The 12,494-nt window shown below is 33.2% G+C and overlaps 1 protein-coding gene across 1 annotated transcript; it reads left to right on the top strand.

Annotated features, from left to right (window-relative positions):
- The first annotated feature begins 3,406 nt into the window (after positions 1-3,406).
- Positions 3,407-6,308, top strand: LOC145135750 (serine/threonine protein phosphatase 2A 57 kDa regulatory subunit B' beta isoform-like). The gene is made up of 3 exons (XM_079069977.1): positions 3,407-3,787; positions 3,897-5,180; positions 5,881-6,308. Exons 2-3 carry the CDS (start codon positions 4,035-4,037, stop codon positions 6,172-6,174), a joined length of 1,440 nt encoding a protein of 479 aa, XP_078926103.1. The 5' UTR covers positions 3,407-3,787; positions 3,897-4,034; the 3' UTR covers positions 6,175-6,308.
- The last annotated feature ends 6,186 nt before the right edge of the window (positions 6,309-12,494 follow it).

Raw genomic sequence — 12,494 nt, 5'->3', positions numbered from 1 at the left:
ATCCTTATAAACGAGCTGATTAACAAAAATAACCTTTTTATTTTGGAATTTGGAAAATAACAATTTTCTCCGAATGTCGCATTGTGGACTAGTGATGTCCGTTCCGGAGGTGGTGGTGGTGGGTGAGATGTGACATAAAGGTATTCTAGAATCTGACATCGTACATTTCAGAGTAAAGTCCAGTCCAGAATGTACAATCTACAAGTAACCGGTGTAATCGGTTTTTTAAGTACATCGTAACATGTGTAATTTTGAGCAATATAATGCAAAATATGTCTATTCACTCTCATTGCCCTTCGCTACAAACATACAAACATAATCTGACATCGTACATTCCAAAGTAGAGTCAGAATTTACAAATGTACAGGTACTCCAAAGTGATGTTTCGAAGTTACTTGTATTCGGTTTTTTAGAGTATTTGTTTGTAGTGAAGGGCAATAAGAGTAAATAGAAATATATTCTTTTATATTGCTAAGAATTACACATGTTACGATGTAGATTTTAGCAATGACATCAACTTTTTTGGGTTGGTTAAGTTGAATGCTTCAAAGTCTAGGTTACGTAGTAATCATTTTCATTTGTCTTTTTAATGTCCTAGATCAAATATAGTTGTTTATCTTATTGACGATATTGATGTTAGATATTTTTTTAGTATTGTAACTAGTATGCCTCCTAACACATTAAAATTGTTTGATGTTAAGCATGTTCAGGAAAATAGTGTTAATCGATTCGAAGGAGAAAAAAATCATTGTCACAATTTTTTTTTGTATGTGTGTGTGTGTGCCGAAGTAATCAAATATGTCATTTATTACCTATGACACTGATTAAGTTCTTTGTTACGGCGGGTTGTAATCGAGGGTGATCTTATGTATAATGGTAAGGATGTTGCTGATGTTGTAACATCTGACGGTGATGAATCAGCAATCGATCTGGCAAAATTGATGATGTTGGTTGATGATGCAAACTTACTTCCACACGGACACGGACAACCGGTGGATTTCTAGTTATTTTCAGAAATTGATGATGATGAATCTGATTCTGGTGAAGAGGAAATTGATCCCCGACAAGCCCGTAAGGATAATTACACATATTATTTTTCTGATTATAAAGAAACAAAACTACTTTGTTAGGGTCAAGCCCAATGATTTGATGAGTCAAAGTGTTATCAGCCGGTTACAATTTAGTGAAAATGTTGGTATAGAGTTTTTGTTACTACTTTAAGATTTTTAATAAGGACCATATCTATTTCAAGTGAACATAGAGTTTCCATGTTTACAGAAAACAACTCCTTGGTCCTTATGGATTGCATGGACGACGACCATACCTAGTATTTATGTAATCCTAATTTTTTTTATTATCAAGACTTTTGTAGTCATTTTAAGAAAAGAGTTCTAAATGAACCCTATTCTTGAGAGTGTTTTAATCAAAATTGGTTTATGATTAATTCTCATGTGTATGAAGTTGTTTCATTGATAAAAGAATCATTTTTTTTGTAGTCCTTCATGTTCTTTATATATTATAGTTGATTGGTTGCATAGTTAAGGAACAAAAACTAGTATTAGAGCGATTTATCTTAAATTCATCTACTTTTGCAATCATCAAATGCTTCTTCATCAAAATCCAACAACTTTTAATAAAACTCCATCAACATGTGTCTATAATTCAACGATAAGAACTTCACCATGTGGTTAAGATAAAAACACATGGTTCTTGAAACTATGGACTATAATATATTTGAAATCATCATTGAAGGGTCATATATTCTTCTGATAAGCATGATTACAGAAGAATGAGTTCCATCTATAACTATCAGATCTCATATGAACTCATGGACTTAAGATGACAAGAGAAAGGTGAATCTTTATGTAAATACAATAGCAACAATCTTTAATGCTTTGTTATATGATGTGTATCATATGGTTGAAAATTGCAACTCAACCAAAGAGATGATCAATACATAGAAGGTGGCTTATGATGGATTTGAAGAGGTTAAGGCTAATCAATAAAATAGCCTTAATCGGAGGTATGAATATTTTTTTCATTTTATAAGAATGAATCTTTAACTCACACATTCAACCTATTTAATTGCTTGGTGATTGATATGAGAAAATTCAATATCAAAAAAAGTAACTATATGCTAGTATTAAAAGTTTTTTGATTCACTTGGTTAAAGATGGGAACACCATGTTGATGTTACTCATTGATCTCCAGAGTATGTTCGGAAATCCAAGGAATTATGAGCAATCAAAATCTTAAAGGTGAGAAAACATTATAGACACTAAGGAGGGTCAAAAATCTTATTTTGTTGCTTTGTTGTCAAGGAACAAGAAACCATTTATGAACCGTTAAGTAAAGAAGAAGCCCAATTTTGAAATAGACGATGAAGGATTTCAAAATTCTCTGAGTTAGCTTCCCATGTTGCCCTAATTATAAAGCATTACACTAGCTTCAAGAATTCCACGAAATTAAGGTTTGGACAAAAAAAGGTTTGAAACTTGCACAAAGAAGGTTGAAGCCGATGCAACTCCTCGAGCTAATAAGAAAACAATCATCTTCAACTGAAAAAAGCTTCAAGTGTAGAGAAACATGGCACTTTCTTAAAGATTATAAAGCTAGAAGAACTTACAAGAAGGAAGATTCATATGAGGCTAAATACAAAAGGCTTGTTGCATCTTTGAAAATGCACATGGGGTCAAAGGTTATCTAGCTGAAGAAGAAATCTTGGAAGATGAAGATACTGATGAACGTACCTGATGATGATACTGATGACTGTACTGGTATAGGGCAAGAATAGAATCGTCTCCCATGGTCGAACGATGTCCATGAGGTGCATACCATAACAAAATTTCCACAGTAGATCACCATCTTCTTGGTTGTGGGTTTGAAATAACGGTTGGATTGGAAAAGACGACAATTAATAGTTGAAATGCAAATATCTGACTTGTCCGTCAACTAGAAAAGAAGAAAATATGCTAAAGAAAACAAATAACATTTTTAACATATATTATACTTAGAGATTAAATCTACAATTAAACTCTTAAATACGAGACATTTGTGTAATTTAAAACTTTTTGAACCTCTGTAAAAAAACCGGTTCACACTTGATGGACCATTTTTGTAGTTTTCTCATTATCTAAAAGCAAACAAAGTTAACAAGACAATAAACAACATAAAGAATAAAACATTCTTAATAAATCAAAATTAAGAAATTTATAAATAATTAAAAGCTATCAAAATATCTTGAATTTGTTCATATACATGAATAACAAATCTATGATTGATTTAAAAAAAAAAATCTTTAACAATAAAAAGATTTTCCAAAAAACAGAAAAAATATTAGTAAATTACTCTTTATTTATATACCAAATTGAAATGGCAAATACTAATTTTGACCTTTTATTGGTGAAACAAGATTCTAAAATCCCATATAAATCATGATATTTCTGGGTTTTTATCTAGATTAGGTTTAATAAGCCCGTGTTCATCCCAGATTTCAGACAAGAAGGAAGATCGTAGGAAACAATACCAATCATGAGATCATACTTTTGCTTCCTTGTCAATTCTTGATTCCTTATAAAGCGGACGGATTTTCTTCCAACTTTCTGCTCTAAAAGACTTCAAACGACCCAAAATTTGTACCAAAGTTCAGATGATTTGCTACTAAAAAAGTGAAGTGAGATTAATCCGAGCTCAATGATGGTGGCTTGGTGGTGTGAAGACCTAATTTTACAGTCTGCAGACGCTTTCAGTTTCCCGATCTCTCGCTCTCTGGATCTCAATCAACAAGGTACGATCTATCAATGTTTGTAATTTCATGTTATGTTCTTTCTATGAAACAACACAGATTATTCAACAACTTACACTTCTCCTCTTTTGTTTGCTCGAAAATGTATTAGGGTTTAAGTTGCTGATGGAATGCTCTCTATGGATATATCTGTATCTGTATATGTAGAACCGTAGAAGTAGAGTAACACAGAGGAAAAAAGCTACGGAAATACCGATTTTAGGGATTAGGTTTTGGATATATCATCACTATGTTTAAGATTATTAAGGGGAAGAAGAAAGGTTCGAAACAAGAAGCCATTGAACCACCTCCAGGGCCTAACCCTTCATCTGATGTAACTGTAAACCACGCTTCTCGTTCAGCTATTGTCATCGACCAACAGCCTATCGTCAGGCCACCGCTAACCACCATTTCCACATCTCCACCACAACCTGGCGTCGTTGAAATCTTACCTATGTTGAAAGATGTCCCTGTAGCAGATCGGCATGTTTTGTTTCTCAAAAAGCTTCAGATCTGTTCATACATTTTCGATTTCACAGACACATTGAAGAACACTATGGAGAAGGAGATCAAAAAGCAGAACCTTTTAGAGCTTGTGGAGTTAGTACAATCAGGTTCAAGTAAGATGAATGAAATCATGCAAGGTGAGATGATCAAGATGATATCTTTAAACATCTTTCGCTGTTTACCCCCTCAAGCACATGAAAACACAGGAACTGAAAATCTTGACCCTGAAGAAGATGACATGTTCTTAGATCCCTCATGGCCACACCTACAAGTTGTCTATGAATTGCTTCTAAGATACGTTGTGTCATCTGATACAGATACTAAAGTAGCAAAAAGATATCTGAATCATTCATTCGTATTAAACTTACTTGATTTATTTGATACAGAAGATCCAAGAGAACGTGAGTATTTGAAAACTATACTTCATAGGGTATATGGTAAATTCATGGTGCATCGACCTTTTATAAGGAAAGCAATAAATAATATCTTTTATAGGTTTATATTTGAAACAGAAAGGCATCCTGGAATTAGTGAATTGTTGGAGATTCTTGGAAGTATAATAAATGGTTTTGCTGTTCCTATGAAGGAAGAACATAAGTTGTTTCTTTCAAGGGCTCTTATTCCACTTCATAAGCCGAAATCTGTTAATTTATATCATCAACAGTTGTCATACTGTGTAACACAGTTTGTTGAAAAGGATTATAAGTTGGCTGATATTGTTATTAAAGGGTTATTGAAGTATTGGCCTGTTACTAATTGTGGAAAAGAAATTTTGTTTCTTGGAGAATTGGAAGAAGTTTTGGATGCTACTCAACCTGTTGAATTTCAACGTGTTATGCTTCCTTTGTTTACAAGAATTGGAAGATGCATTAATAGCACTCATTTTCAGGTTTGTCATTTCTGAATTTCTATTCTTCTTTTTTTTATTTTTTTATTTCAGTTTCAAAATTCAGTTAATGCCTCTGTTTCTTGATTAAAGCAATAGTTTAATTTAACTCAACTAGTGATGTTAATCTCACAAGATAAATTAAGATGGTGTATTCTTTAGGTTTAATAGTGTCGATGTTAAATTTTTAAAGTTGGAATAAACATAATGAAAATTTTATTTTTATGTATCTTTCTTATGGTGTTTATTCCAACTTCTCTGTTAAAAAAAATAATAAAAAATTAGGACTTCATCAAAAATTTTCCAAAATAATGAGATTTTTCTGCATAAAACCGATACTTTTAACTTGACTCTAAACATAACTTGATGTGATAATTAATTAATTTTATATCTACAAAATTGAAAGTTCACACATAATAAAAGCTCATTAACACCCAAATAAGATTATAATATGGAATATACTTTCTAGTTAATTTTAGAAAATAACATTATCATTGATAGTTAAAGTTTAAAAAAAAATCATGAATAAAAATGTATTTCATTTCATTCCATATTGGAATGTTAAAAAATAAAAACCACCCTCGTGCTTAGGAGTAAGGAATGACAATTAACAAAATGGAAAGGAATGGAATGGCCGATTCCATTCCGATCTTTCAATTCCGACGTGTGATGAGTTCTGATTCCATTCCGACTTATTTTGTAGGTAGCGGAACGCGCACTTTTTTTATGGAACAACGAACGCGTAGTGACATTGATCGCACAAAATCGACACATGATTTTGCCCATAATATTTGAATCATTAGAGAAGAACATACAAGGTCATTGGAATCAGTCAATCAATGAGTTGACCACAAATGTCAGAAGAATGTTCATTGAAATGGACCCCGACCTCTTTGAAGAATGTCAGACTCGCTACATGGATAAAGAAGCCATGGTCAACGAAAAAGTCAAGCAACGTGAGTTGACTTGGAAGAAACTTGAGTCAATCGCCTCATAATTTTCATGTATTTTTTTTTTAAATTTATTTTATCGTTGTTTTTCTGTTTAGTGTGCTTACCGGTTCTTAAATTCATAGTATACTTTTAATAACGGAATTTTAAAGATATTAAAATTAGTTTTGCATTATTTTAATTCGGTTTATTTATTGTGTGAATAAATATACTTACGTGTGTTATGCCCTATTTTAGGGCAAATTGTCGTTTATTTTTACCCATACTTTATTTGTTATATATTGTTATTTATCTTTAAAGAAATGTAAATATATTGCTATTAATAGTAAGAAACTATAAGTATGTTATTACTCTATACAAATTATATAAATAATTTTTAATTAGCAATTACGTATTGATATTATTGGTTACAAAAGTAAGTTACATGGTTATTATGGGTAAAAAATGCAAATACATTGCTAATACAGATAACAAATAAAATACATTGTCTATATTGGTAAATTGAGTAAAGTAAGTTTCTATTCTTTGAGTAAGTTCCATTATTTTTTGGAATTATTTTGAATTTACAGATACAATCATCAAAATTCATTTGGGATGTTATTTATAATGATAGCGATTGATTACCTTCAAAATCTGTAAAAAGATGTCAACAAAAAAGTGATGTGGCTTTTGTTTTGACAAGGCATACAACTGTGCCCCAAACACTCGACAAGGCATGTGGATTTTTTTTTTAATCTCTCACTTTGTTCTTTATCTACCAACTTTGTTATCCAAAATTGTTCAATCATGGATTATTAGTATGTTTTCATGGGATTTGACATTTCAGATGGAAAGTTGAAAATAAAGTTTTAATAATCTTATAATTTTAAACTGAAGATAGTTGAGTTAATCGGGACTATGTAAGAGAAACTATGAAAATTTGTTATAAGTTACAAATATGATAATGACTTGTAAGTGTAGATTATTACACCCCATGTACACGATTCATCATTTTTTTTGTAGATCAAACTAAAGTGATTTTTTTTATTGAAATTACTTCATTATGATAGGCTATATCATGTTAAACCGGTCATGACCCGAGTTGGGTTTCCGGTAGGAAGAAAAACCAAAAATTTATGTTTCTTCTTCAAATGTATCGTCATTAGATATTTAAACTTGTTTTAGCAAGTTGTTCAACTAAAGAACCTTATTGTAACTTCATCGTTGGTGATGTTAATGGTGGTGATTGGTGAATTTTCAGTAGAGGGGCGATCCTGATCAACAACTTGGTAAATGGTCTTAGAAACCCTAATTTGTGTTATGACAAAAGTAATCAAATATTAAATTGGGCAAACAGAAACATAAATAAATCAAATTAATATACAAAGACTCTTAAATCAAAAGAACATACTTGTATTTGGATGTTTACAACAATTTCACTATTCACGTAAATAAGTAGAGATTGAGGCCTGCTTTGTAGTGTCCTAAGACAGAAATTTCCCTGGTAGGGATCTGTCTATAGGATACAACAATCCGATCAAGATTCAATCTTGATCCTGACGAAATTCTTCATGCTTCCTTGATTTCCTAGAAAAAACGAGAGTGAAAGAAGTGGTGTTATTGTGTATGTGATCAACCCTTTAATCTGTCAATTGATCATCTATTTATAGCCTATCAAATAGCAGTTAAAAACTGCCAACCATCATACCTGTTCCAAAATCGAAATTAACTGCCTAATTAACTTTCAATAAGTTAATTAACAATTAACAGATTTTGTAATTAAAAAATCAATTTCGGAATTTGTGTATATAAAAATTAATTAATTAGTCAAGAAGAGCCCCAAGGCCCAAGGCCCTCTTTTGACCATTAATTATATTTAATGACAAACTTAATCCAAGACTAATTTGATAGCCCAATACCACAAGTCTAGCCCAAATGCCCTTTTGTCTTGCTTTATCCATTTAAGAATATGTGGAGACAAAGGCTTATAAAGCTAGTCAAGGTTCTTTCTTTCTCCAATGTGAGATAATGCTTTTAGGCTATAACCAAAGTTCCAAAAATACCTCACATTTTCTATTAAAACTCCAACAATACCCCACATTTGAATAGAAAATAAGAGAATTTTGATATTCAAATAAGGAAAGTAGAATATGATATGCATCTGAAGAGGTGTTTTAAAAACTTGAACCTTTCATAGTGTATACTATTTGCATCTACTTTGTGGCTAGTGAACTAGAGTCTTGAACTAACCACTTTGTTTAGTAGAGTCAAAACAAAAGGTATCACACATATCATATCTAAAAATGGATCATTTCTTATCGTTGTGTTCATTTCGGTCGTGAACAATCCTTTCTTCATGAGACTTCTATAGAGCTTAGCCATATCAGCTCCCAAAGATGCGACCTCACATCCATCTCACATAGGTAATGATAATCTAGAACAATCCGTATTATTGCACTATAAGAGCTATCAACATTATTAAGAATAAAACTCATCCCTATATCATCAACGAATAACGCAAATAAGTATCATAGGAGTGAGCATACCTTTGTGTTAGTGCTACTTTGAGTCTTCCCCAACTAGTTGGCCTATTGAACCTAAACCATTGCTAGGTTAGATTTCCGCCAGGTGGCGACTCATTGTATTGGCTGTAAGCCCATTCCCCTCGATGAGAAGAGAACTTGCTCTCTACTAAGGCCTTTTGTCTAAGGATCAACTATATTTTCCTTCGACTTTATGTAACTAATGGAAATTATTCCATTCTTCAGCAGGTCTCTTATTGTAATGTGTCCGCGCCTAATGTGTCTTGACTTGCCATAGTATATCTTACTTTGTTCTCTAGTGAGATCAGCCATGCTATCACAATGTATACCGATGGCAGTAACAGGTTTAGGCCACACAGGAATACCTTCTAGGAAGCTTTTAAGCCATTCAGCTTCTTCAACAGGTTTATCTAAAGCAACAAGCTATGCTACCATTGTAGAGCGAGTATTCACAGTTTGCTTAGATGATTTCCAAGAGATAGCGGCTCCACCAAGAGTGAACACATATCTACTTGTGGATTTTGCCTCAGAAGTATTGGAAATCCAATTTGCATCACAATATCCTTCGAGGCCAGGAGGATATCTCGTGTAATGCAATCCATAATCCATTATATGATTTAAATATCTAAGCACTCTCACTAATGCATATCAATGATATTTCCCAGGATTGTGGGAGTAATGATTCAATCTACTTACACTGTATGCCAAGTCCGGTATAGTACAATTTATAATATACATTAAGCTACCAAGAACTTGAGTATATTCTAACTGAGCTACACTATCACCTTTATTCTTCTTAAGATGACTTGAAGGATCAAAAGGGGTGACTACCGACTTGTTATCATAGTGTCCAAACTTCTTGAGTACACTTTCAATATAATGGGAATGAGTAAGAGTATATCCATCTGGTCTTCTTTGAACTCTTACACCAAGGATCATATCTACTACTCCAAAGTCCTTCATGGAAAAGGAGGAGTGTAGCATTTTCTTGGTTTGATTAATCACATCCAAACTAGTACCCATTATAAGCATATCATCCACATACAAGCATATGATGACACAAGCATTCTTGTATTGTTTGAAATAAACACATTTATCACATTCATTAATTCTAAATCCATTAGAGAATAATGTGTTGTCAAACTTCTCATGCCATTGCTTTGGATCCTGTTTTACTCCATAAAGTGATCTAACTAACTTACATGCTTTGTTTTCTCGACCTTTAACCACAAACCCTTCAGGATGATTCATATATATCTTTTCATCTAGTTCACCATACAAGAAAGCAGTTTTCACATCCATTTGGCGTATTTCCAAATTGTGAATGGCTGCAATTGCTACCAATGTACGAATTGATGTAATTCTTGTAACAGGTGAATAGGTGTAAAAGAAGTCTTGACCCTCCTTTTGACGATACCCTTTAGCTACTAAACGAGCTTTGTACTTCTCAATGGTACCATCAGGTCTAAACTTCTTCTTGAATATCAATTTGTGCCAAATTGGGTTTTGCCCAGGTGGCAAATCTACCAATTTCCAAGTGTTATTCTGCACAATGGAGTCAATCTCACTTTTGATTGCCTCTTTCCAAAAAGGAGCTTCAGAAGAATCCATAACATCCTTTTAGGTTTGTGGTTCTTTATTCACTACATAGGTCATGTAATCAGGTCCAAAATCTTTGGCTATTTTGCCCAGTTTGCTTCTTCTAGGTTCTAAGTTCTCTTCTTGAACCTTTGAAGAACTCTCTTCATTTGACTATAAACTTTTGTCAAGAATAGTATCATTCAGTCCATCATCTAGAGGTCTTTTCCTAGAACAGGTAACCTCTTTCCATTTATCCTTAAAAGGAAAAATATTTTCAATGTTGATTCCATGATGGTTTGGTTATGGATATCATCAACATGTGATTTATACACAAGAAACCTATAGGATGCACTATTCATGGCAAGGCCAAGATAGATGCAATATATGGTTTTTGCCTTTTTGGTCCAAGTTTAGTCCTCTTAGGAAGAGGTACTTGTACCTTAGCAAGGCAACCCCGCACTTTCATCCTTTTGTAAGAGGGTAACCTCCCTTTCCACAGATGATAGGGTGATTTATCATTCTTTTTATGAGGAATTCTATTAAGTATTGAATTTGCCGCAAGACATGCTTTTCCCAATAGATTATGTGGTGCTCCAGAAGTAATTAACATTGAATTAATCATATTTTTCAATGTTCTATTCTTTCTCTCTGCCACTCCATTTTGTTGAAGAGTATATGGAGCAGTTGTTTGATGTATAATACCATTTAAAGAACAAAATTAAGCAAAGTCTTTGGATTCATATTCTCCTCCTCGATCAGACCTTAGAATTTTGATCTTTTTGTCAAGTTGATTTTCAGCTTCAGCCTTGTAATTCTTAAAAGAATTCAAGGCTTCATCCTTGGTATTTAACAAATAAATAAAACAATACTTGCTGCAATCATCAATAAAGGAAACATAATAATTTTTTCCTCCTCTTGTAGGTGTTGCTCTAAAATCACATAAATCAGAGTGGATTAAGCCAAGTATTTCATTAGATTTTTCAACTGATTTATGAGGATGTTGCGAAAATTTTGACTCTACACAAACCTCACATTTTATGTTTTATCTAATGAACATTTTGGTAACATGCCAAGTTTTTCCATTATTTGAATAGAACGAAAATGGACATGTCCCAATCGAGAATGCCACATAAATGAAGGATCATGCATATACATAGAATATGGGCTAGTAGTGCCCATTATTGCATTAGCATTAACATTGGTTACATCATTTTTTGGTGTTTCAACACCATAGTACAAAGGTAAGACACTGACTTTGAAGAGACCGTCACTAAGGTATCCCTTTCCAGCATACATCCTACCCTTGGTGAGGACAAACTTATCAGACTCAAATACAAGTTTGAATCCCTTCTTACTAAGAATAGGACCAAAAATCCGATTCTTAGTAATTTCAGGAACATGCAAGACATCACTTAAAACAAGTTCTTTTTCAGAAGTCAGTTGTAGCTTCACTTTTCCCTTTCCTTTAATTTTTTGCAGTAAAGCCATTCCCCGTAAACATTGGTTCAGAATCAGAGACTTTCTGGTATGTAGAGAACATGGTTCGAGAGTTGAAAATGTGCCTTATGGCTCCAGTATCAATCCACCAATCCACATAGTTTCTAACCATGTTGGTTTGAATCACACAACAACAAACTAATTTGGTGATTCAACCATGTTGGTTTGACCAGAAGTTCCTCCACCAGAATTACCACCATTGTTTCCATTGTTCCCTCCATTGTTTCCTCCATTGTTTCCTCCATGACCCCTCCTGAATCTGCAATCTCTGGCCTTGTGTCCAGTTTTGACACAAACATAGCATGGACTGAAATTCTTATTGTTTGGGCCATGATTTTTGCCATCCTTGGAAGAGTTTTTGGAGCCTTGCTTCCCTTTCTTGTTGTTATGATTTGCCCTTGAAGTACTTGCTTCTCCAACAAAGTTTGCACCTGGTTCCAAGGAATTTTCATATGCCTTCTCATTCAACCTGTTATCTTCTTCCACACGAATTCTCAATACAAGTTGCTCAAAACTCATGTCATTAGTTAAGTGCTTAAGATATAGTTTGAAATTCTTACAAGAAGGAGGAAGTTTTTCAATGATTGAACCAACAAGAAAGTTAAAGTTTATACCCATAACTTCAACTTCAATATCATGTGCAATGACTTGAATTTCCTCCACTTGTTTGAGGACATATTTGGTATCCACCATCTTGAAATTCATGAACTTTCCAATCACGAATTTCTTGGAACATGCCACTTCTGTTTTGTATTTATTTTCCAGTG

This window comes from Lactuca virosa, chromosome 9 (assembly GCF_052849685.1).
Source record: "Lactuca virosa cultivar CGN04683 chromosome 9, Lactuca_virosa_CGN04683_v6, whole genome shotgun sequence".
NCBI classification, from domain to species: domain Eukaryota; kingdom Viridiplantae; phylum Streptophyta; class Magnoliopsida; order Asterales; family Asteraceae; genus Lactuca; species Lactuca virosa.
Note: the sequence above shows the minus strand (reverse complement) of the source record. Positions and strands in the feature narration are given on the sequence as shown.

Coding starts and splice junctions, on each gene's coding strand:
- LOC145135750 (XM_079069977.1), top strand. CDS start 4,035: ATGTTTAAGATTATTAAGGGGAAGAAGAAAGGTTCGAAACAAGAAGCC. Junction 5,181..5,880: donor TTAATAGCACTCATTTTCAG/GTTTGTCATTTC, acceptor CTTATTTTGTAG/GTAGCGGAACGCGCACTTTT.